The 25,654-nt window shown below is 35.1% G+C and overlaps 1 protein-coding gene across 6 annotated transcripts in view; it reads left to right on the top strand.

Annotated features, from left to right (window-relative positions):
* KIAA1328 (KIAA1328 ortholog) overlaps window positions 1–25,654 on the top strand; it is a 360,132-nt gene that overhangs the window by 51,827 nt on the left and 282,651 nt on the right. For all 6 annotated transcript variants that reach the window (XM_055324146.1, XM_055324144.1, XM_055324147.1 and 3 more), the window contains one exon: window positions 109–224. In XM_055324146.1, coding sequence (XP_055180121.1) covers window positions 109–224 — 116 coding nt within the window. The remainder of the gene's footprint in view (window positions 1–108; window positions 225–25,654) is intronic.

Raw genomic sequence — 25,654 nt, 5'->3', positions numbered from 1 at the left:
TGAAGAAATCAGCACAGCTCTGGAAAAAATCTAGTTTTGGTAAATGACAGCTCTAGGCACATATTTTCTTATTCTCATAGGCATTTTCTTTTCATTTTTGTATTTCAGAGTAAGTGAGGAAAAGGAAGTGACAGAAGAACGATTCCGAGCTGAGCAAGAATCATTTGAGAAGAAGATCAGGCATTTGGAAGAACAGAATGAACTGATCATCAAAGAAAGGGAAGATATCCTTTTTGAAAGTCCTCTTTTTTAATGTGCAGGAAGTTTGGCTCTTTCATGAAGAAAATATACACTCCAGAGAAATAATTGTTCTAATTTATAACAGGGAATAAATCTGCATGGGCTGCCATTTTTAGGCAATCAAAACGACACTTAACAGCATGTGCTGTTGCTTCCTTTGTGCTTGATATGGCCACCCAGCTGTTCTGCTATTGCTATTATACTGCGGAGCACATATTTGTCAACTAAAAAAGACAATAAGAAATTTGGACATTAACATGTAATGTTGGAACTTTACTGAATTCTGTTCCACTGCTCTAATTGAGCCTGAAGCTTCTTTGTATTTGGCATTCTTTCTAGCAAAAGCTTTGACAGCCCTGAGGAATTCTATTCTGAAATCATAAAAATTTTTTAAGAATCCATTGTAATTTGTAGATGTTGTAATTGCTAAGTATTTACACTGCAGCATAATACCACCAAAATTCTCATGGAGGAAAAGACTAGGGATTAAAACTGGAAGTGTGTGTGTGTGTGTGTGTGTGTGTGTGTGTGTGTGTGTGTAATATAGCATTATTTGTAAACTGGCATTTTAACTTAAGAATTGTACTTTAAAGAATATGTGAGTTAAAATAAGCATATTTCTGAAGTTTCTTTTGACTGGGAGGAATTACTTATCTTGGAGTGTTTTTGCAGTGGTGTTGATAGAAAAGAGAAGTAACTGCCCCTAAAGTTTGGGCGATAGATTGACCAACTAAACTAGTCTATGAATACTTCAAGGAACCAGTGCCTTTATTGGCAATATCGCCATTAACTTGATGGTTAATAATCATTTCAAAAGTTCTTCAAGTGTTAAAAATGATCATATCCAGTGGACGGTAACTATACCTTCATGAATACCAGGGAAATAGAAACATAAATATAAATTAATTCACTTGGGAAAACATGAAAAATGTAACTGTAAAAAATGAGTTCTAAACTTTTTTTTTTCAAAAAGTGGAAATACACAATTGGGAATTAATATAATCAGAATTTTTAGATTTGATTTGCTGAGTAGATATTTATAAAGTTTATTTTCCCACAATTCTAAAGGTGTACTTTCTCAATTATTTCTTTTCTGTAACCCTGTAGCATGTGAATAATCATCTTGAGTCTTCTCTTTTCTTTGCCCTCATTGACTTTATTGTATTAGGCTGACAACTGTCATGATAGACCCTTTTTTGTGATATTCTTCCTGCTGCTTTTCTCTCTGGGTGAAAGTAGTGCTGTTTAGTCAGAACTCACAACAGACTGTACTCAGCCACTTCGGGTTCTTCACATCTCACAAGGAATAGTGACTCAGACTTCCAAAAAAGGTAGATTAGGAATATTTTTATTTGTGACAGAAGTTCACTTACAGTGTCTGTTTTTTCCCATGTAACAACTGGAGATAAGTGACCTCTGGCAGTGCTTCAGTGGTTTCAAGTTTTCAGCACTGGAACTCTACAGTTGTCTTAGCTTGTTCTAATGGTTTCAGAATTTCATGTTGCAGAATGGTTGCTCTAATTCCAGATGTCATATTTGCCCTGAGACAGGGAAAAAGGGAGAGTTCTGGCAGTTGTGACTTAGTCTCCTTTTTTGAAAAAAACATGAGATCTTAGGGCACTTCCACCCTGCTCCCCAGCCCTCCCCCAGCTGCCAGCAGTCTTTCATGAGATATTTATTGTCCAGAACTTTACTGCATGGCCATGCTAAGTTTCAAGAACGGCTATTTAACCTTGTCCAATTTATAGGGTGAAAGGCAGCAAGGGAGAAAGGGACTGGGAATGAAGTCAGCCTCCAACTCTATCTGGTAGCAGAAGTAGGGGAAATAGAAACCTCTTTCTTTATATATAGAGAAGGAGGTGATGATGCCTTGGCCTTCCTGAGACAAAAAAAAAAAAAAAATATTATGTCCAGTGGAATTAGGGCAAAGTGGGGAAATAAGGTGAGAAAGGGAGGTAGTAGGCAAGTTTGAAAGCCTGGCCACAGTTAAGGCCTATTTATCTGGTAATATGCTTAACCAAAATGTGTAACTATCTAGAAAAGTTAAATCTGTTTTTTGGGGACTATTCTATTTTAGCACTCTTTGAGTCAAGATTAATGGATTTGGTGCTGAAAATTCAGCATGGCTCTGAATGGTTTCCCTCTGTCAGCCTAAGTCATAAGATATACCAGGTGAATGTATTTGCACTATTTTTCCTATTTTTTCAATGACTTAGCTCAGGGGTCAGTAAACTGCCAAACCCAGTAGGGTGTCAGCTAAATCTAGCCACACCCATTAATTCATGTGTTATCTGTGGCTGTTTTTGTACTGCAGCTGCTAGCTGAGTAGTTGCAACAAAAACCTCCGGCCTACATTGCCTAAAATATTTACTTCTGGCTCTCTACAGAAAAGTTTACTAAACCCTGATCTGTCTTATAAGCTAAGAAGGAAAGGAAAAGGCAAAGGCATGTAAATAAAGTCAGATTTAGGCATATGTCACAGTTGGAACTATTTTACATACAATATGAAAAGATTTGACTTGAGTATTTGTTATTGTGAATGAAGATTGGTGTAAGTGTGAGACCATTATCAAAAATTGAATTGGTCTAGTTAATATAATTGGTTTAAAAATTTTTTTTTAAATATTTATTTTTATTTTTATTTATTTACGATAGTCACACACACACACACACACACACAGAGAGAGAGAGAGAGAGAGAGGCAGAGACATAGGCAGAGGGAGAAGCAGGCTCCATGCACCGGTAGCCCGACGTGGGATTCGATCCCGGGTCTCCAGGATCACGCCCTGAGCCAAAGGCAGGCGCTAAACTGCTGCGCCACCCAGGGATCCCAAAATTTTTTTGAATCACCAAAGGTAGGTGGTATTTATGGAAGTGGAAGAAGGAAGAGAGGAAGTTATGATTTAAAAACAGCGACACTCATGGTTTTTATTTCAAGTAGATTCCTCAGGTGCAAATCTCCTTTACTAGCATAAACCTGTGAAAGGTTAATACAGACGATTTTACAGTACATAAAACCCTATAGAATTTAGAAACCTAAAACAAGGTTATAACTTAAAGCAATATAATTTTAACTACAGATACATTTACCTATCATACATGAATGATTCAGACTCTTTCATATATATGAAAGCAGATAATTTTAGGTCATTTTACAGTCTCTTTCTGTGTAACTGTACGAATTCTGATTTTTGTAATTTTAAAGATGTGTTATACTAAATTTATGGGGTTTTTTGTTTTTAAAAGTTTTAATAACTTGATTTATTGTACTATATGAATACAAACCAGTCCCTTGGTGGAAAAGAGAAAAGATATTTTACTTGTTTGCATTTGGACCAGGCTTTTGAAGATTTGTTCTTAACAGTGAATAGAGAATTTATTACTAAAACATAAAAATTCTTGTAATTTTCAGTCTTTGAATAAAGCTTATTTCCTGGGAACTTAACTATGTGAATGAATATGCCATTCACAAAGTCAAGCAGTCTGATGAACCTAGTAGATTTTTGCCTACTTAAATGAGTATGAAGAGAGAGAGAAAACTAGAAAGAAATATGACCCATAGGAATTGATCTGAAGCATGTTAGCAGGTAATAGTTTAAGATACAAAGAATGTGGCCATTAGAAAAGTTGATTAATATTTGAGCTAATTGGGGACACTTGGGTGGCTCAGTAGTTTAGTGTCTGCCTTGGCCTGGGGGTGTGATCCTCGAGTTCCGGGGATCAAGTCCTGCATTGGACTCCTGCAAGGAGCCTGCCTCTTCCTCTGCCATGTCTCTGCCTCTCTCTCTGTGTCTCTCATGAATAAATAAATAAAATCTTTAAAAAAATTTTTTGAGCTAATCATATTTTCAGAACATATGTTTCAGATCAGGATGATATCAAAAGCTTAACCGAAGGAAAGTTAAATCTGATGTTTGCTCTTTTAACTGGCAGAGCAAGGGAAGTAAGTGATAGAGAAGAAAGTATAGTGGCTTTAGAGACAAAATCCTGTTTTAGTGCTGGTAAGCTGTCTGACCTTGAAAAGCTAATGAACTTAGTTCTGAGTCTCTGTTTTCTTCTACAACAAATGGATAGCTAATAATGCCTTCTCATTTCTTTGCCTTTCTTCACTGCGGCTCTGATGGCTTTCACCAGGTTATACAAATGCCTAGGCTGTTTTGAGGCCTGGTGAGAGAGTGAAAGTGATCTGCTCTCTCTGCTTTATCTTCTAAATTCTATGCAAGATGTAACTTCTCTGTACTGCTTGGGTTGGGTCCTCACTGGGAGGAAACCAGGTCTGACTGTCCTCTCCCAAAAACTGGACTGACAGATCTTTTTCTCTTTCTGATCTGTTCCCATTTTTTGTTCCCATTTTTTTCTCTGGAACTCAGTAAATTGAAGAGAACTTTAGAGGTGCTTATAGCTCAGATACTTGAGCCCATTGGATAGGTGGTCATTTTAGAAACTTGGCTCTGGAAAGAAAGAATTCTAAGGAAACTACCCTTAACCTTTTTGAGGAATGTTTTAAAATGAGCCAAAGGTCTCAGGATGTGTGTGCTGAAAGTAGATTAGAGAAAATTCATAAGAATCTCATCTAATTATGTAAAAAGAAACCACTGATATTGAATAACAGTAATACTTCAGAGGTGTTCAGAGTTTCCTATTTAACTATATATCCATGCTACAGAATCAGATTACCATGATCTGTTGGGCTTTTGCCAAGGATAGGAAGCGCACTGTAGGAAGCTCTATTGTAGATCTGGGTACAGTGCTGTTGAGTGGATAGGGAGGGTGGGGAAAGATAGTTGAAATAGGTTTCATGAGAAAGGAAATAAGTTTCAAAAGGTTAAGTTTTACCTTCCTAGTTAATTTTTCTGGCCCATCATAAGAGAAGGCAGGAGAGTTTCTAGTTTTAGAAGCAGTTTTGGGACAATTAAAATTCAAACCTTCTTAAAATGTAGAAGATTAGCAGAAGAGAGGGTGTTTTGGTGTTTGACAGGGTGGTAGACAAATGCAGCAAAGTATGTTGCCAAGCACTTACCAGCTCTGATGACTCTTGGCATTTTTGTTTTCAATAAATATTAGGTTCTTGTTGTTTATGTTTATAAATTCTGTGGTGACAGAATATATTCCATATACTTGGATAAATTCGGTTTATTCAATTTAATAAGCCCTAGACAATATAGTTCTACTAATCTAATTATTATCTCGAATGCTGTGGAAATTGTACTTCTTGAGGCCATTTTATTTGCTCTGTGATCCTGTACGACTTTAACAGGTTTTGGACCATTATTATTGTATACTACCCTGGAATGTCTGGGTAAATCTTAAATATTAAGATTTAAAATCTTAATAACAGATTAAATAATTCTTTTTTACTTGTATTCTAGAGAAATAAGCCTGCTTAACGAAAAAACTAATTATTACTGGCATTGTTGTTGTCTAAACTTCTCTTAAGGATTATTTTGTTCTCTTAAAAATACTTGGATATTAATGCTAACTACAGGGAGGAATTGAGGAGAAATGTTGGCAGAAAATTTAAAAAGTATAAAATTTTACTCATATACTTAATTTCATTCCAGGAGGCCTTTATGGGATAAGTTACTCTGTGGTAGGGTATTGCATTTATACTTTACCTGTCTGGAACTAATCCAAGAATAAAAATAAAAAGCATTCCTCACCTGCTCTCATCCCCTATGTATGCACATTTGTTGTATGAGAATTCCTGAAGCTGTCATATGGATAATAATAAACTCATTATCTGCTGTCTAGTTTATAAATCTAGTGCAGATTAGAAACAGAAAACTGGAAGTAAGGTTCAGAGCTACAGTGAGAATATTTAAGCTGACAGGGGACTTAACAGGAAAATTATTAAAAATCATGTAGGAACTCATAATGTAAGCAGTCTAGAACTCTGCCCACCTAGATGTATCTCAAGACCTTCATATAATAAATGTAGTGCAGTAGTTAATATTCATAGTCATAATTCTGAGGCATTGAAATAAAGTTAAATTGTTTTTATTCCCTATTACTTTTTAGTTCTTCTAGTACTTCTTTTAGTAAGACGTCTTATATTTAGTAAGACATCTTACGTTTCTATTTACAGAGCACTTTCACGTGTATTTTTTTACTTTATTATTTTAAGATTTTGTTTATTTGAGAGTGTGTGCACAAGCATGGAGGGGGGTGGGCGGTGAGGGACAGGGAGATTTTGTGTTCAGTGCAGAGCCCGAGGTGGGCTTGATCTCACATCACCCTGAGATCATGACCAGCGCCAAAATCAAGAATTGGATGGCCAGCCCAGTGAGCCAGCCAGGCGCCCCACACGTGTACTTTTTAATTTTCACAATAACACAGTTAAGTGATGCAGATACTCTTATTCCCATTTTACAGGTAAAGACACCGGTCTGGAGAGGTGACTGGAACAGCCCACTGGAATTAAGAGTGAAAATTTTTGACACCAAGTGGCTTTCCATTATACCAAATTATTTTTGCAGCAGTAAATTATAACAGATATTAATTGCTTTTCTAGTGTGCTTTATAGTTAACAATTTATGAAAGTTGGTAATATATTTTATGTTGCTTTTTTATTCAAAATTGGTTAAAAATTTTTTGGTGCTCATCCTCAGTTATCCAGAAACCCTGACTTGTAGAATGTTCCTGAGATTTTCTTGTGTTTTGGCTTTTTCATTCAGTCGCCATGCCTTTATCATTTCCCTCTGAAATTCTGAGCGCATTTTTTGCTGTTTTCTTGTACACTTCTCTGTATTCCTCTATTACTCTGTATTATCTTTTTGTCACTGTCTCCTTCTATACTGTCTTTTGACCTGTTTCATTCCATCACTGCTGTCACGTTAATCTTTCTTAAGGACTATTTTTATTTTGCCACTTGGCTTTTTAATCCCTTTCCATGCCTTCTTATGGCCCAAAGTTTCAAATGCATATTCTTAATTTTGACATTTAAATGCTTATTACTGATACCACATAGCATATATAACCTTCATTTTTATGCCTCCCTATTTGGTCCCTACTTATGAAGTAGGAAAAATTCATTGGTTTTTCCTGCTTATTACAGTTTATTTCTATGTCTTTGTCATTGCTCCTTTTACTAGTTTTCTAATTTTCTTCTTTAGGACATATTCTCTGATAATTTTTTTATACTACTTGGCTTTTAGAATTCTTTAAGAATTCATACCTATACTAACTACCCTAACTTGTGTATCTTAATGGTTCTTTGAGCAACTGTGGTATTCTTGCAACTGTACTGGATTTTTAGTTAAGAAAGCTTATATCAGAGTCTTGGATCAGCTACTTTATGCCTTTGTGATTTTATACAAGTCTTTGAATGCAGGAGCATTTCAATGGCATTTTAGGGTAATAAGCCAGTTTGCAATGGCTTTAAGTCTAAGACCCAAGTCCGAGTAGCGGTGGGAAAGTAAAAGCTGTGAAGTAAAGGAGATGTTGTCTAGCCAAAGGGATACCTATATTTGAAAGAATGTTTTTTAGTTTGTTTTGAGGCTGGAAGAGAATTTTGAGTGTACTTACATGTCAAAACAAATGTGCCAGCCAATGATTAAAATTTGTTTTCTATCTTATAGTACCTTTTCTGATTTTTAGTTCTTCTGTGATAATGAAACAAATCTTAAATTCTGATAAATTTATCCAACTGCTAAATTTACATGCTTTGGAGTATTGAAATATGAGATTGTGCTTTTCAATCTCTTTGCCCTCTGTCTGGGTTTAGCAAGGTTCATTTTTCTATTATTTGCTGTGGACTGAATTGTACCCCTCCAACATTCATGTGTTTGAAGTCCCCTCAGTGTGACTGTGTCTGGAGAGAGGTTTTTAGTAGGTAATTAAGTTTAAATGAGGTCATAAGGGTCAGGCCCTAATCCAGTAGAACTGTGCCCCTGTAAGTAGAGGAGGAAAGATCTCTCTCTCTCTCTCTTTCTCCTCCCCATCCCTACCAGCTCTGCACCTTGTGAGGATATGAAGCAAGGTGGCCAGAAAGAGAGCTCTCCCTGGAAACCCAACCCTGCAGGACCTTGTTGGACTTGCTGGACTCCAGAACTGTGAGCAAATAAAGTTCTGTTGTTTAAGCCACTTTGTCTTTGGTACTTTGTCATGGCAGCCCAAGAAGAATTAGATAGTATTTAACATGTACTTAGTTCTTTAGTATTTTTATTCTGTATTCTAAGTTTAAGGTGAAAAGGCTTTGCAGTGTAACTGTACTAGGGTAGTGTTTCTAAACATTATTGTGTTTTCAGGTATTATTTCTAATTTTGTTTTTAATTCTGGTTGAGTGTTAATGTGTTTTGACGATTATTTTTAAAATATTATTTTGTATTTTTTTATGAGATTTGCTTTTAGGGATTTCTCCACCTCCTTATTGTCTGTGATCCTTTTAATAGCTGTGGTGTGTACTCATTTTATAATAAAATGAACGAACTTCCTAAGTTTGATTTTGATAGTGTTTTTATTTCTTTGGCTTGTTGAAGGCTCCAGATGTGGAACCTTAGCACCCACAGAGAGCAACTTCTTTGTTGCTTTATAGTGAGTAACACTGGGATTCAAACAGATGTGTGCTGAGACTTCTAAAATGGCCCTCTTGAGGCTAAGGGATTCATTTGTTTTTGATCCCCACAGGTAAATAAACTCAGCAGACTGAAATGCAAAAAAAAAAAAAAAAAAAAAATTGATTTTGTACATCTCTTTAATTAAAAAAGTTTTTCGAGTGACAGTTCTGCACTGAATAAACAGTACTAAATCTGTTTAAATCATTTAAAATTACTTTGGAAAGTTTCAGTAGTTCTTGCATGAAGAAACAGACTTTCAATAAATCAATTTTGTGATAATTATTATTTAGGAGAGTTCATTATTTTGTTTAGTGTTTTATATTAATGATCTTTAAATGGCTATTTTGACATAATCTCTTAAGCTAAATCCACTTGCTGTACTAGTTTATAATTGCCTTAGATTTGAAGAATGTAATTAATGACTTTATTATTAGGCAGTAGCAAATTTCTTAGTTGTTCTTAACTTTAGCATGGCCTTTAATTGTGAATATTTAAATGATTCAGATGGTAATTTCCTCACTTCAGTTAGAGACATATAATATTTCCTTTTTTATTTTCATAGTTACACCTAAGATTCTGCATTTCCAAGTTCTAAATTTTCAGTAGTACAACTAATTACTGTGTAATCATGTAATGATCAGAAGTTAACTGAGAAAAAAAAAAAAAGTTAACTGAGTATCTGAAATAGATCTCCCTAAAGATAGATGCCAGGTTTGATGCCTTATCTTTTGTTAATACAGAAATCCCAATTTATTGAGCTGTTTTCTTAAATCCTCAGGCTTATGAAGAGCAGAACCAAATGGAGAACTAGTCCTTTGTGTCAGTATAATCATAAGCAGTCCTTGAATTTCTAAATAAATCTAACCAAGAAAATCCAAATATCTAAAGATAATTTTTGTTGTGTTCCTGTTGGTCAGTTTTTCAAATAATTGTTATGATGTGTTTATTTTTGGCCATTCCACACAAAAGCTGATAAACACAGGAAAAGTGGCAAGAGGCAAAAGAGATAAAACAGGAGATGAAACCAACAGAGAAAAGAAGGTTAGAAATAGTAATTGCCCTAGTGAGAAATTTGTACTAGAGAAAGTTTGATGGTAGAGAAGAGAGAGCCTGTATGCTGTAGTGAAGCATAGCTACTACTCTAATGGTAGGGGAAAGTTGCCAAACGCTTCTGTCTCACAATAAACCCCCAAGACATCAGTGATAAAAGCACAGGAACTAGTTAAGCAGTCTAGAGCCAAAGGAAATGAGAGGAAGTTTTAGTCAATGGTAAGTGTAATCATTGAGTAGTATCACAGTATTTATAAGTATATTCTTTGTATAGTATCATATAGTAATTTGAGACAGCAGAGAAGTGCTTTATGCTGCTAAGGCAGCTTCTTTATCCTTAAAAATTTATATGAAAACTCCTTTTTGTAAACTTTCAGTTAATCAGAGACTGGAAGTCTCAAATATGACTTATCTCAATGTGTATATCAAGAACACTTTAGCACTAGAATCATAAAACTTAAAATCCTGACTTAATTTTGCCTTAAACTAGGTGTACGACCTTGGATAAACCCCTGCAAGTCTTAATTTCAACATGTTAATAGTATCTGAACTGTTTACCACATAAGATGATCAGATGAGCTAAAATATGCAAGGTTTTTCAAAACTGTACATGTTCTATAAAAATTTAAGGTCTACAAAAGTATTTCCTTGCCCTGAAAAAGTTTACAACATACCAAAGCCATAGTTGATAAATCTTGCACATATTATCTTTTATTTCAGATGCTATCCATTTGAAGATTTTTTTTTTCCTTTTAGAGTTCTCATTTAGACTTCTTTTGCCCAGAGAGTAACTAGATTTCTAGTTTTTGAAAAGTCTGTATTTTTTTTTGAAGCAAAATGCTTCTGGCTATATGAGGGAACATCCTTTAAAAATTTTAAAGCATTTTTTTAAGAAAGCTTATTGCCAAGAGAAATCAGTTAGGAATTGCTAAGAATCTCCAAGGCGTAGAAGAGATCTCAAGGAAAATAATGTAGGAACAAAGCTGAAAAGGCTAAGAGTGGATAGAGCATACTTATGGGTATTTTATGAATCTGTGTCAGGATTAACCTTTTTTTTGTATATAACAAGAAGTGCCAGAGTAACCATAATCAAAACAAGATACATATTTATTTGTTTTCCATGTAAAAGAACATCTGAATTTTGACAATTTTAGGCAAGTACACTGACTCCATAAGTTTTAGGGAGCCATGCTTTTAAACTTGGCATTCCAAGCTTCAGCACTCATGTGCACATTCTAGTCAGCAGAGGGGAGTCTGCCAATTTTGAAAAGTTTGTTTAATTTAGTTTTAATTTCAATTTATAATTGTTGGATTTAGAAATATAATTGATTTTTGTATACTGATTTTATTTTTTTGACCTTGCTAAATTGTCATTGTTAATTTTAATAGTTGTTTTACTGAGTCCTTAGGATTTTATTGTTACAGAATTACAGCATCTGCAAATAAAAACAATTTTAGTCATTATGCCTTATATTTCTTTTTCTTGCTTTATTGTAGTACCTCCAGTTAGGTACTGAATAGAAATGATGACTGAGAACATCCTTGCCTTGTTTTATATCTTAGTGGGAAATATGTATTTCATCCTTAAGATTGATATTAGGTTTTTTTTAAAGATTATATTTATTTATTCATGAAAGAAACAGAGAGAGGCAGAGACATAGGCAGAGGAAGAAAAGAAACAGGCTTCCTGCAGAGAGCCTGATGTGGGGACTCCATCTCTGGACCCTGGAATCCTGACTTGAGCCAAAGGCAGATGCTTAACCACTGAGCCATGCAGGTGGCCCAACTATAGGTTTTAAATATGTACCTTTTATCACACTGAGGAATTTTTGTTTTCTTCCTAGTTTGCTAAGAGGTTTTTTTTTTTTCTTTTTTTTAGTTGTGAATGGGTGTTGATTATTCATAGCACTTGACAGTCTATTATATATTTATTTATTGTCTGTTTCCCTCCTGGGACATCATTTCTCTTTTGTACACTATAATTCACTGAGAATCTAGTACAGTACCTGATACTCAGTATAAACTCGAAACATAATTGTTACATGAATGAATTGTAATGCCTGAGTCGCTTTGTCAGACTCTTGGGAGAAACTTAGGGATCCCTGGGTGGCGCAGCGGTTTAGCGCCTGCCTTTGGCCCAGGGCACAATCCTGGAGACCCGGGATCGAATCCCACGTCGGGCTCCCGTCAAAGCATGGAGCCTGCTTCTCCCTCTGCCTGTGTCTCTGCCTCTCTCTCTCTTTCTCTATCATAAATAAAAATTAAAAAAAAATTTAAAAAAAAAGAGAAACTTAGACTTTATCACTGAAGCTGCACAATTATAGCACTCTACCACCACCTGGTGATACTATATCTAAATTGTAGTGAAAGCTTCTTGAGAGATGAATAAACACATGAGACCTAAAACTGCAAATGTTTGGACTGATGTGACTTTCAGACTTTTTTTTTTATTTTTTTATTTATTTATGATAGAGAGAGAGAGAGAGGCAGAGACATAGGCAGAGGGAGAAGCAGGCTCCATGCACTGGGAGCCCTACGTGGGATTCGATCCCGGGTCTCCAGGATCGCACCCTGGGCCAAAGGCAGGCGCCAAACCCCTGCACCACCTAGGGATCCCACTTTCAGACTTTTGAAATAAACATATAATCATATATAACAAGTCTGTGTCTGAGATTTAGTAAATGTTTTCACATTTAGTAGGTACTGAGGTGTTTTGTGTTTTTCTGAATGCTAGAAAACAGTGAAGGAGCACTTTAATTACATATGTTAAACAGTAAATTGTGAAAGGTGACATGAATGAGAGCAAAGGCATTTCTATATTTGCATTCCTGCCCTGTCAGCATTTCCTTGCTATTAGGTGCTAGCTAAACTTGAATTTTAAACTACAGGTATTTTCTAGCTTCTTAATTTCTTGTACTAAATATTTAATGTATCACAAGAAAGTCCATCTTGTGGCCAAAAAGGAAATTTTAGGTCTGTTCTTAAAAATCCGGTACCTTAGTTCCACAGAATTCATTGAGACATACAAATGTAGAACTGAATATAGGACTTATTTGTTAGATCAGGGAATAACTTGGAATGAAACCATCTATCCTCTTTACTGGTATGACTGTCTCTGTATATTTTCATTTCTTAGCCTCCCTTTTTTAAAAAAAAAAAAAAAGGGACCAGGTGCCAAAATTCAAGTAGTAAACATTTCTCACTGATGTTAAATGGTCAATCTTGTAAAATATTGATATTTTTACATAAAGGTTAGCCCTTTTTATGATCAAAATACCCTAGGGTGATGATATTGGGAATACTGTTTCAGTAATAAAGATTATAATGTGGATAAGTTCCCTACAAGGCCCCATGATGGTAATACCCCTAGATTTTGTCTTTAAAGAAAACTGCTGAGAGGCAATAATTTTTTTTGTATGTGTCCCATTTTCATTAATGCATGGTAATTGATGGAGTTGCAGTGACTTGTAGCAGTAATGAGTTCTAAACATAATAATGCACTCTTTTCTAATAAGTGAGCACTGCTGGGGTTTAAAAGCATACTAAATCAGTTGCTTTAGTATGAATTTATTAGTTTTTTTCAGCATTAGCTTTAATAGTAGTTATTTACATAAGCGTACATCCCATTAACCGCCATCAGGGCTGGAAAACATGCTGAACTGTTCATATTTTCATATAATTATTGAACATAATGGTTTCATTTGCATTTCTAAACAGTGATGTTTCTGTCAGCCTTGGAAATAGTGTCTTTACGCAGTCCCTATTTCACATCCACTTATTTGACATCGTTAAATTTTATGCTAATGTGCTTCCCTAGAATATCATCAGTAGGACAGATGCTTGTGCTTTAATATACAAATCAGGGATGCTTTTCCATCCCCCAAATGGTGAAGGAAATTAAAAAAAAATCTGCACTTTTAGATATAGTCTGTCTCCATATAAATAGGTTTGTGAAATAAAACTTTCAGGATTAAATGTTATAATCTGGTTTTCTCTTCAAAATGCTTCGTTCATTATGAATAGCTATCTACCTGAGTAGGGTTAGTTTTGTTGTCTTGACTGAAGAGATGAGTTTTAGTAAAGATCTTGTTGCTTATGAATATTTAGAATTCTGCTTCTGCAAGGTTGATCTTGAGATGCACGTTTTTCAGTGCCTTTGAATATATCAGACCACAGTGTTAATTTTGAAAGTATTCTCTATAATTTTGTTGCTTTTTGTTTCTCAACCTGGATTGTAATACCTCATGGGGGAAACTGTTATGTTAATGCTCTTGGGCATCTAAGCTTTTTGTATGCAATTAGGAAGTGTTCAATGTGAAAAAACTGAGTCACTTGGTGGGGGAAGGGTGCAGGAAGGGAGGCCAAGTGCATGTCAGTAAGGTAACAGAACTAATACAGAAAGACAAGTTTTATGAAAAAACTCCTCACCTTTGGACTATGTATACTATCAGCTTTTGTTTCTGCATCATTTGTGGATGCTTTGTGAATGTTGTCAATTAGATGGCTGGAAAATTTTAAATAAAAGCAATAAACCAAAGAATTGTTTTGAGAGTTGATTCAGGTCTTTTTGGTACCCACCAAGAAGATACTGCTACTTTTGGGTCTTTTGAAGCCCCTTCTTTTCTTGTGTTCCAACAACTCACGGCAGCATTTTGCTGTTGACTCTTGGTGGACCTGCTATGCCACAGCTGACTTTGCAAAGTTCAAAACGCAAGGTTGGCAATCTGGCAAGATAGGGTAAACAAGCAGTTTTAAGAGGATTCTTGCCCCAGATTACTTGCTAAAAATATGTTAGAACTCATATGGCATAAAACTGGTACAGCATAAAAGGATTATTTGCATAGAAATGTTTGGCTTAACAGGTCAAGAGGTAACTGAAATTTTGGCAAAGACTTCTGTTCTTTGAGGAATTGTCAGGGAGGAAATATGGGAAGGATTGTGAAGAAACTACGTTAGAGGTGGAGTTTCATAATTGTTTTACCCTTTTTCATAAATTTCTGTATTATCTCTCACATAGTCTGTGATTATTACTTTTCAGTGATGGGGTCTTCTCAGCTATTGTACTGAATACATTAGTCATGGGGCATCTAGGTGGCTCAGGGGTTGAGCATCTGCCTTTGGCTCAGGTCTTGACCCTGGAGTCCTGGGATGGAGTCCTGCATCAGGCTCCCCATAGGGAGCCTACTTCTCCCTCTGCCTTTCGTTCTGTATCTCTCATGAGTAAATAAATAAGATCTTTTTTTTTTTTATTTATTTATGATAGTCAGAGAGAGAGAGAGAGAGAGAGACATAGGCAGAGGGAGAGGGAGAGGGAGAGGGAGAAGCAGGCTCCATGCACCGGGAGCCCGACGCAGGATTCGATCCTGGGTCTCCAGGATCGCGCCCTGGGCCAAAGGCAGGCGCCAAACCGCTGCGCCACCCAGGGATCCCTAAATAAGATCTTTTGGAAAAAAAAAAACATTAGTCATAGGACTCTTGGGTGGCATAGTCAATTAAGCATCTGACTCTTGATTTTGGCTGAGATCATGATCTTGGGGTGGTGAGACTGAGTCTCAAGGTGGACCCTGCACTCAGCACAGAATCTGCTTAAGTTTCTCTCTCCCTCTGCCCCTCCCCACCCTCTCAAATGAATAAATAAATCTTTAAAAAGAAAACATTGATCATACCCTTCTATCCAGGGCAAACATAGCGTTCATTGTTGCTAGACAGACATATGTGAAAATTTTTATTAAAATTCTGAAAATCTAGCCTCACCTATCAGCAAGACGATATTTTCAGCTATTTATAAAAATTATTTGTGATTGCATTCTTCAGCAACAAATTTTTTTTGTTTGAGTGCTGTTTGCCACAAAACTAGATATACATTCCTTGTTGCCAAAACATAACATTTATTTTCTTCTCCTTGTCCACATTTATTCCTTTTCTGGAGTTTAATGTTGAAATGAAAATTTCATCTGCCTCTTCCATATGCCATGGCTGTGCCATGATATTTAATTTGACAACTAGTAGAACTTAATACTTTAAAGACAGCAAAAGAGGCAGGTGTTAAGGGCCATGTGACTGGTTTCTAAGCCCTGACTTAGAGGATAAAATAAATCTAGATTTTGTTGTAGGGTGTTTTTTTTGTAGGTTTCTTGTAAAGTTAAAAATTCAAGAAAAAAAATCAAATATCTTCCATAAAGTGCCAAGAGGTTGAGAGGACATTATGTGTTTGTTTATACTTATTTTATCTTTTGTGGCTAGGGGAACACAATTACCACCTCCCTTTTAGAGATGATGAAAGTACTTAGAAATAAACCTCAAGCACTGTGAGATGCCTGAGCACCACCTGTTCTGCTAAGCTGCAGGGACTCTGGCATTCACTATGTTACACCTGTTCAAGGAGACTTTAATTTAGGGTATTTGATTTTTCACTGCATAGATTTTTCCTTATTTTTTCATCATTAGCTAGGACAGTACTTCAAATTTTCTAGCCTCTGGAAATACTTACAAATATATATCAATCTTTCCTCAACTCTATGACTAATGCTAGTATTTGAGGAAATAGGAAGAATCAGGAGAATACTTGATAACTAATGTTTATTCAGTTACAATTTTTAAGCTACTTTTCCCTGGTTTTAAAAACAATACATGCACATTATAGAATATTTTGGAATAATACAGGATATTGCTTCCTTCTTGAAATCATCCGTGTATGTCTGATTCCTCTTTCCCCAGTTCATCATCATCACTCATGTAGCTACATGGATAGAAGTAGGTCTAACTTGACATCATAGTGAAGATTAGAATTTTTCAGCTCTCTTGCCTTTAATTTTGTATCAATTAATTGTACTTTATTTCAGTTAAAATATTAAACATCCATTTAAAACACAACAGAAAAATGAGCCAAAAGATGTTTAATGCATTTGTTTATAGTAATACTTGCCAGCTTGGTTATCCTAGTGGTATTTGCGACAGTACTCTGCTTCAGTTTTGTGGTTAGGCTTAGGTCTTTCCAGGGAGGTAGAGTAGGAAGGACTCAAAAGAAATAGAAATCTGAAATTGATATGATTTTAGGTGAAATAGTGGGAAAAGAAAATTTCCATGGAGCCCGTTTAGTGCCTCCAACACCTATGCTTTGCTAAGCTGGGTAGTTAGATAGCTCTGGGATATGTGTAAATAACTGACCTCTCGAAATCTCAAGTTCCATCTCTGAAAAATTATAATAATTATAGTATTTACTTCATAGAACAGTTTTAAAGATACAATGAAATCATACATACTGTATGCTTTATACCATGGCTAACCACATTAGATTCACTCAAAAAATGTTACGTTTTTATCTGTCATTGATTTTCTAGAAGTAGGCAAAACTAATGTGACTCCAGCTTCCTCTATTCGCTTTCCTCCCATCTTCTAGTCTCTTACCACTTCAAGGGCAACACACGAGAACTTGTTAGAAATGCAGAATCTTCGGCCTCGTGCCAGGCTTTGTTCTTTCAGAATCTGTACTTTAACAAGAGCTCTGTATATTACAGCACTGTTTGTACTATTGCTTACAACAGGTAGTATTTGTGTAAGAGAAATGGACATTGGAGGTTTTACTCTCTTGTCTAAGTTCTCACATCCAAAAATATAATTTCAGGATGATATGTGTATATGAACAGAGTGCATTCTGTAAACAGGTCTTCTGCTGATTGTAAGGTGATTTTCTTACATGTGTCAGATGTGTGATGCAAACTTCTGTATGCATGTTGATTTTTCATCTACTTGTTCTCTCAGTTATTGAGAAAAGGAAATTGTGGATCTTTCTATCTCTCCTTACAATTCTATTAGTTTTTGCTTCCTGTATTTGGAAGATCTGTTTTTAAGTACATAAAAGAGATTGAGATTGAGATTGCTCTCTCTTTCTGATGACTGGACTCCTTTATCATTATGAAATGACCTTTTTTATTCTCAGTAGTATTCTTTGTTCTAAACTCTACTTTGCCTAATGTTTATTGAGCAACTCCAGTTTGTTTTAATTAGTGTGAGCATGGTATATCTTTCTATGTCTTTTAACTTTTAACCTAATTGTTTCTTTATATTTAAAGTACATTTCTTATAGCCAGAATGAGATGAGTCCTGCTTTTTTTATCCAATTTGAAATCCATATCTTTTCATTGGGATATTTATTTATTTATATTTATTAAAGATGTTATTTATTTGAGAGAGAGAGAGAGCACATGAGTGAAGTGGAGGAAGAGGGGCAGAGGGAGAGGGAAAAGCAGACTCTCTGCTGAGCAGGGGGCCGGCCCCATGTGAGACTCAATCCCAGGACCCCGGGATCATGAACCAGAGCCAAAGGCAGACCTTAACCAACTGAACACCCAAGAACCCTTCATTGGGGGTATTCAGACAGTTTACATTTAGTGTGATTCTTGATACAGTTGAGTTTATCATTTTGCAGTTTGTCCAATTTGATCTTTGCTCCTCTTTTCCTTTTTTCTGCCTTCTTTTTCTTTCTTTTTATTGAATCTTTAAAATTTTTTACGTTATCTCTCTTGTTGGATTATTAGCTATCTTTTTGTTCTTTTTGATATTAATTGGTTGCTGCAAGGTACCTGTATTCATCTTTTTTTAAAAAAAGATTTTATTTATTTATTCACAAGAGACACAGGGAAAGGCAGAGACACAGAGAGAACAGGAACCATGCAGGGACCCTGACATGGGACTCTATCCCAGGACTCCAGTATCACGCTGTGGGCCAAACTCAGACACTCAACTGCTGAGCCACCCAGGTGTCCCAATATATTCATCTTTAATAACAGTCAATCTTCCAGTGATATTTATACCACTTCAGCTATCTTACCATAGTATAGTATCATTTCTTCCTGACAAACATTTGTGCAGTTGTCAAGATACATATTAAGTTTTTACCCACACCTTACTATTTTTGTCAAATAGACAATTATATCTAAGGAGATTTAAATAACAAGAAAAATATCTTATATATTTACCAGGTAGTTACCACTTTCAGTGTTCTCCATGAAGTCTGCATTTCTTTTACCACTTTCTTCTGCCTATCAGACTTCCAGTAATAGTTGTTGTTATGAATTCCTTGTTTTTGAATTTATAAAAAAGTCCATATTTTACCTTCCTTTTTTTCAGTTTTTTTTTTTCCCTTCAGTAATTTACAAATGTTACTGTCATCACCCTGTCATTTCTACCAGTGAGCACTGGTTGTTGCCCTTGGCCTTACCACCCTACTTTTCACCTCCAGGCACAGCTCATTCACTGTATCTCATATCTGTAAACCAATGGATAACGTCTCATCATTGCTGATAAGTACTCATCTGTGTTTTTGCAGGGCTGTATATGCTCCATTACTTTTTATCAGTTAATAGTACTCTATTGTATGGATGTACCACAATTTGTTCATCTACTCATTTATTAAAGGATATCTTGGTTGCAATTATGTAAAAAGCTAATATAGACATTCACATGCAAGTTCTTGTGTGGACATGAGTTTCAAATTAATTAATTAAATACTCAGGAGAATGGATGCAGGGTTGTATGGTAAAACTGTGTTTAGATTTGTAAGGAACTGCCAAATCCTCTTCCAGATTGGCTGCTGATTTTACATTCCTACCAGCAGTGAATGAGAGTCCTTCTTGCTGTGCATTCTCACTATCAGTGATTATTTTCAATTTTTTAAGTTTTAGCCATTCTAATATATATGTAGTGATAGCTTATTGTGGTTTTTAATTTGCCTTTCATTACATTTGATTTTGGTCATGTTTTCTTAGGCTAACTGGCCACCTGTCATATTCTTTGGTGAAACATCTGTTCATATCTTTTGCCAATTTTTTTTAAACATTTTATGTATTTATTCATGAAAGACACAGAGAGAGAGAGAGAGGCAAAGAGATAGGCAGAGGGAGAAGCAGGCTCCATGCAGGTAGCCCAATGTGGGACTCGATCCCGGGACTCCAGGATCATGCCCTGGGCCGAAGGCAGGCGCCAAACCTCTGAGCCACCCAGGGATCCCATTTTTGCCTATTTTTAAATTGGATTATCTATTTTCTTATTGTTGAGTTTTAAAAATTTTATATATATTCTGCATACCAGTCCTTTACCAGATACGTGATTTGCAAATATTTTCTGTGACTCTCTTTTCATTCCCTTACAAGTAGTGTCTTAAAAGAGCAAATGCTTTTTAATTATGATAAAATCCATTGTTACCAATTTCTTTTCTTTCTTGGTTCATGCTGTTGAATCATCTAGAAATTCACCATGGAGTCCATGGTTATATTTTCTCTTATGTTTTATTTGAAAAGTTTTGTCACTGTGTTTTAGTTAGGTTTGTAATACCTTTTGAATTAACTTTTTAAGATTTAAAATCTATCTTGGTTCAGTTTTGATTTATCTAGAAATTCATCATCAATGCTATGGTTATGCATATTTTCTCTTATGTTTATTTGGTAAGTTTTGTCACTATGTTTTACAGTTAGGTTTTTAATCCCTTTTGAATTAACCTTTTAAGGTTTAATATCTTAGGTCAGTTTTGGTTTTTGTCTGTAACCTTTTTTTTTTTTTTTTTGCACATCAATGTTCACTTGTTTTAGTACCATTTGTTGAGGAAGTTGTCTTTTTACTAGTGAGTTATCTTTGACTTCTTGTTAAAAATTAGTTGACTATATTTGTATCAGTCTGTTTCTAGGCTCTCTTTCTCCTCTGTTAATTTATGGGTCTGTTCTTTCATCAATTCACCCTGTTTTGATGACTACAGCTTTATAGTAAGCATTAAAATCCTATAATATGAATCCTCCAACTTTGTTCTTTTTCAGAATTATTTTGACTGTTCTAGTTCCTTTTTCCTTACCAGTTTGGGATCATCTTGTTGATACCTACAAAGAAGCTTACTGGGATTTTGATGGGGTTGTGTTAAATGTATATATCAGACTGGAAAGAATATGCATCTTAATATTGAATCTTCCAATTTATGAACACTGTACATCTTTCAATTCATTTAGATCCTTTTATTTATGAGTGTTTTGTAGTTTTCACCTATAGATCTTGCACATGTTTTGTTAGATTTGTATAGATTTTGTTAGATTTTAAGTAATGTTTTTGGTACTAATTTGTATTAACTTTTAAAATATTTTCAGATTTTAAATTTTCATTGCTGGTATAAAGGGATGCATTTGACTTCAGTATGTTGATCTTGTATCTTATGATTACTAAACTTACTAGTCTTAATAGGGTTTTTTGTAGATTCTTTGGAATTTTTTGCATAGACTATCGTGTTGTCTAAAAAGAAGGATAGGTTTATTTCTTCCTTTCCACTGTTTTTTTTTAATTTCTCCTGTTTTATTGCATTAATTAATTCTAATTAATGTATTAATACCTGATATGATGTTAATAAAAGTGGTACTCGAGGACATAATTGCCTGTTCCAGATCTTAGTAGGAAAACATTTTTTCTTTTTAATTGAAGTGTGGTTGACAGATAATGTTACATTAGTTTTGGATGTACAACATAATGATTTAACAAATCTATGTATTATGCTATGTTCACCATAAGTGTAGCTATCCTCTCTCAGCATACAATACTATTACAATACCATTAACTAAATTCCATATGCTATATACCTTTTATCCCATGACTTCCCTTCTATCCCATAATGGGAAGCCTTTATCCTCTGTTCCTCCTCACCCTTTTTGCCCCACTCCCTCTGTTTCTCTCCGCTCTGGCAACCATCAGTTTTTTGTATTTATGAATCTGTTTCTGCTTTTTGTTTGGTTGGTTTGTTTTGTTTTTTAGATTCCATGTATAAGTGAGATCATATGGTATTTTTCTTTGTCTGACTTATTTCACTTAGCATAACACCTTCTAGGATTATCCATTTTGTTGCAAATGGCAAGATCTCATCCTTTTTTATGGCTGAGTAGTGCTGTGTATGTGCGTGTGCTTGTGTATTTACCACGTCTTTTCTATCCATTCATCCATTGGTGGACACTTGGGTTGCTTCCATATCATGGCTATTTTATATAATGCTACAAAAAACATAAGAGTCCATAAATCTTTTCAAATTAGTGCTTTTGTTCTCATTGGGCAAATACCCAGTAGTGGAATTACTGGATCATGTCATATATCTGTTTTTAGTTTTTGAGGAACCTCCATACTATTTTCCAGAGTGGCTGCACCAATTTACATCCCACCAACAGTGTACAAAGTTCCTTTTTCTCCCTATATTCACCAACATTTGTTATTTCTTGTCTTTTTTGAGTCTAGGCATTCTGACAGATGTGAGGTGATACTTCATCCTGATTTTGATTTGTATTTCACTGATGATTAGTGATGTTGAACATCTCTTCATATGTGTTTTGGCCATCTGTAGGTCTTCTTTGGAGAAATGTCTATTCAAGTTCTCTTCTCATTTTTAAATTGGATTATTTGGGGGGTTTTGGTATTATGTAAGTTCTTTGTATATTTTGGATATTAAACCCTTATTGTATATGCAATTGTGAGTATGTTCCCCCATTCACTAGATGGTATTTTTCTTTTGATGGTTTCCTTTGTTGTAGTCTCAATAGTTTACTTTTGTCTTTGTTTCCCTTGCCTGAGGAGACGTATCTAGAAAAATGTTGTAAAGGCCACTGTCCAAGAAATTACTGCCTGTGTTTTTTTCTAGGATTTTTCTGATTTCAGGTCTTATATTTAGATCCTTAATCCATTTTGAGTTTATTCTTGTGTGTGGTATATAAGAAAGTGGTCCAGTTTCGTTCTTCTGTGTGTAGCTATCCCATTTTCCCAGGTTTGTTTATTGAAAAGACTGTCTTTTCCCCAATGTATGTTCTTGCCTCCTTTGTTGTAGAATTAATTGACCATATAAACATTGGTTTACTTGTGACCTCCTTATCCTGTTCTACTGATCTATATATCTGTTTTTATGCCAGTACCATACTGTTTTGATTACTATGGCTTGTAGTATATCTTGAAATCTGGGACTGTGATACCTCTAGCTTTGTTCTTCTTTCTTAAGATTTCTTTGGCTATTTGAGGTCATTGTGGTTTCATACAAACTTTAGGATTATTTTTTCTAGTTCTGTGAAAAATGCTGTTGGAATTTTGACAAAGATTGCATCGAGTCTGTAGATTGCTTTGGGTAGTGTTGACATTTAAACAATATTCTTCCAATCCATGAGCATGGAATTCTTTTCCATTTTTTCCATTTTCCATTTGTTTGTATGGTCATCAGTTTCTTTCATTATAGCCTTTATTAAGTTGAAGCAGTTTCCTTCTATTCCTAGTTTGCAGATAGTTCTTATCACAAAGGGATATTGAATTTTGTAGGAGGTTTTTTCTATGACAATTGATATGATCTTATGGTGTTGCTTATTTATTATATGGTGAGTTACTTTGGTTTTTTGAATGCTGAAGCAGCCTTGCATTCTTGCTTGGATTAAACCCCACTTAAAACAAAAACCTGCTTGATGTGATGTATTGTACTTTTATATGTTGCTGGATTTTGGTAGTTAATATTTTGTTAAAGATTTTTATTTGTAAGAGACACTGGTCTATAATTTCTTTTTTCTTTGTAATGTCTTTAGGTTAGTATCAGTGTGATATTGGCCTCAAAGAATGAGTTGGAAGCATTCCTCTTCCTTACTTTATTTCTTGCACTGGTATTGTAGGATGGGTTTTAATTTTTTCTCCCTTAAATTTGTGTTAGAATTCACTGATTAAGCCATCTGAGGTTGGAATCGTTTGTGTTACCCTTTCTGATAGCAACATTTTAAACTACAAATTCAAGTTTAATCACTGTAAGGCCATTCAGATTATCTATTTCCTTTTGAGTAAGCTTTGGTAGTTTGTGCCTTTCAAGGATTTTGTCCATCTCATGCATGTTTTCAAATTTGTATGCATAAATTTGGAGTATTACAGTAATTTGGGTATAAATTAATCAGTTCTTTTTAAAGATTTTATTTATTTGAGATGGAAAGAGAAAACATGAGTGAGGAAGGGGTAAAGGGAACGGGACAAATTGAGCAGGGACTCCCAACAGGGGGCTCTGTCGCAGGACCCTGGGATCACAACCTGAGCCAAAGGGAGATGCTTAACGGGACCAAGCCATGGAGGGGCCCCATATCAGTTTTCTGAATTTTTTATGTTCTTTTCAAGTAATAAGTTAAATAAAGTCAACAAGTTTCTTTCCTCCTTTTTGGAATATACTTAAAAAGGAATGTATAAAAACATGGTTGTTTTCTCATTATAGAAAAATTGCTATTTATCATTTCTTGAGCTTGAGCCTGATAGCTTACTAAGAGAGACAAGTTCTTAAGACAGCAAAGTAATTTATTTTCATTTATTTTTATCAATTTACAGACATTTGTCTGGAACCCATAATAGCTAATTCTGACCATATGTTTGCAGACTTGGGAGACTGTGTATCAGGTGTGCATATATTTACATGGTATACAAGACAGAATTTGCAACTATGTGAATTCAGAATGTGTGTTAATAATTTATATATTTTTTTAAATTGCCCATTATTTATAATAATGTATCACATGTAAATTGAGCAGCTTTCCCCCTTTTTTTTTCTTTTTCTTTTTTTTTTAAGTTGGCTCCATGCCCAGGGTGGAGCCCAACAAGGGGCTTGAACACAGGACCCTGAGATCAAGATCTGAGCTGAGATCAAGAGTCAGACACTTAACTGAACCACTCAGGCACTCCTCCACCTTTTTATAATACACAGTATTGTGAAATTAACTTTATTTATTGCCAGTGCAAGTTCAAAAAAGTATCCCTATTTCTAAGGCCAAATTGAAGTAGGCTTTATTATCCACATAGGCTTACTTAGTAGAACTGAACCAGAGTCTGTTTGTGTGGTAGACTTGGCGTCAGTTCTGTACCCATTCCTAAATCTACTTTCCATGTGACTTTACAGTTGCATATGTTTATCTTCCTGTTGATTTGGAGTATAATCATATTATTTTGACGAAATAGAATGAGACAAGTGAAAGATAATATGCCATTTTCAAACGTGGTCATTAAAAAAAGAGCCTTGAATATTTCCTCTTGTTTTACTGCATTTCTGTCATTGTTGTGAGAAACATGCTCAGGAGGATGAAAAGTCTGGAACCAGTCCACGCTTTATTGCCCAGGGTGAATGTGTCACATTATCAGCACCCCAGAAGCTTCCCCTTCTGGATCTTTCCAATCACTACCAACTCCCAGTGGTGTCTCTTATAAGCCATAGGTTACTTTTTACCCTCTTGCCTTGCACATCCCCAGTTATTTGGCAGAAATCCTGAGGGAAAATCAGCAATGTGTTTGAGGCTCCCCAACTCTACCAAGAACTCTCCTGGTTTTGTATTCTTATATTCAAAAAACACTTTATGTAACAGTTTAGCTTTAAAAAATTGCTAGAGTCAATTTACAGTGTAATTCCTAAGATCTTGGCATTTTTAGCCTGTTATTCTACCTCCTTCATGACATTATTATAATTAAGAATTAGAATTGTGGCTATGATTTCTTGTTAGCCATTAAGTGGACATGACATTCTTCTTTCAAAATGCTTAGCTTACTAAGGCAGGAGAGAAGACTTGGACTTTCTATTAAAACTAGTAATGTATGTTTAAACCAAAAATGGCTTTGGTCATTTGTCAATCCGAATTCCTGTTTTCTCTTAATTTTCTGTTACTTCATTGTGACCTTGTACAAAAACATTACACATATTTTATCTACTTTTAAAAATTGGTTTATTTTCTTGCAAAGCAAGCCTTCTGCACTTAAATCATGTTGGCAAGAAACCGACCCAAACAAGGAAATTGCACAAAGCT

Source organism: Nyctereutes procyonoides, unplaced genomic scaffold (genome assembly GCF_905146905.1).
Source record: "Nyctereutes procyonoides isolate TBG_1078 unplaced genomic scaffold, NYPRO_anot_genome, whole genome shotgun sequence".
NCBI lineage: Eukaryota > Metazoa > Chordata > Mammalia > Carnivora > Canidae > Nyctereutes > Nyctereutes procyonoides.
Note: the sequence above shows the minus strand (reverse complement) of the source record. Positions and strands in the feature narration are given on the sequence as shown.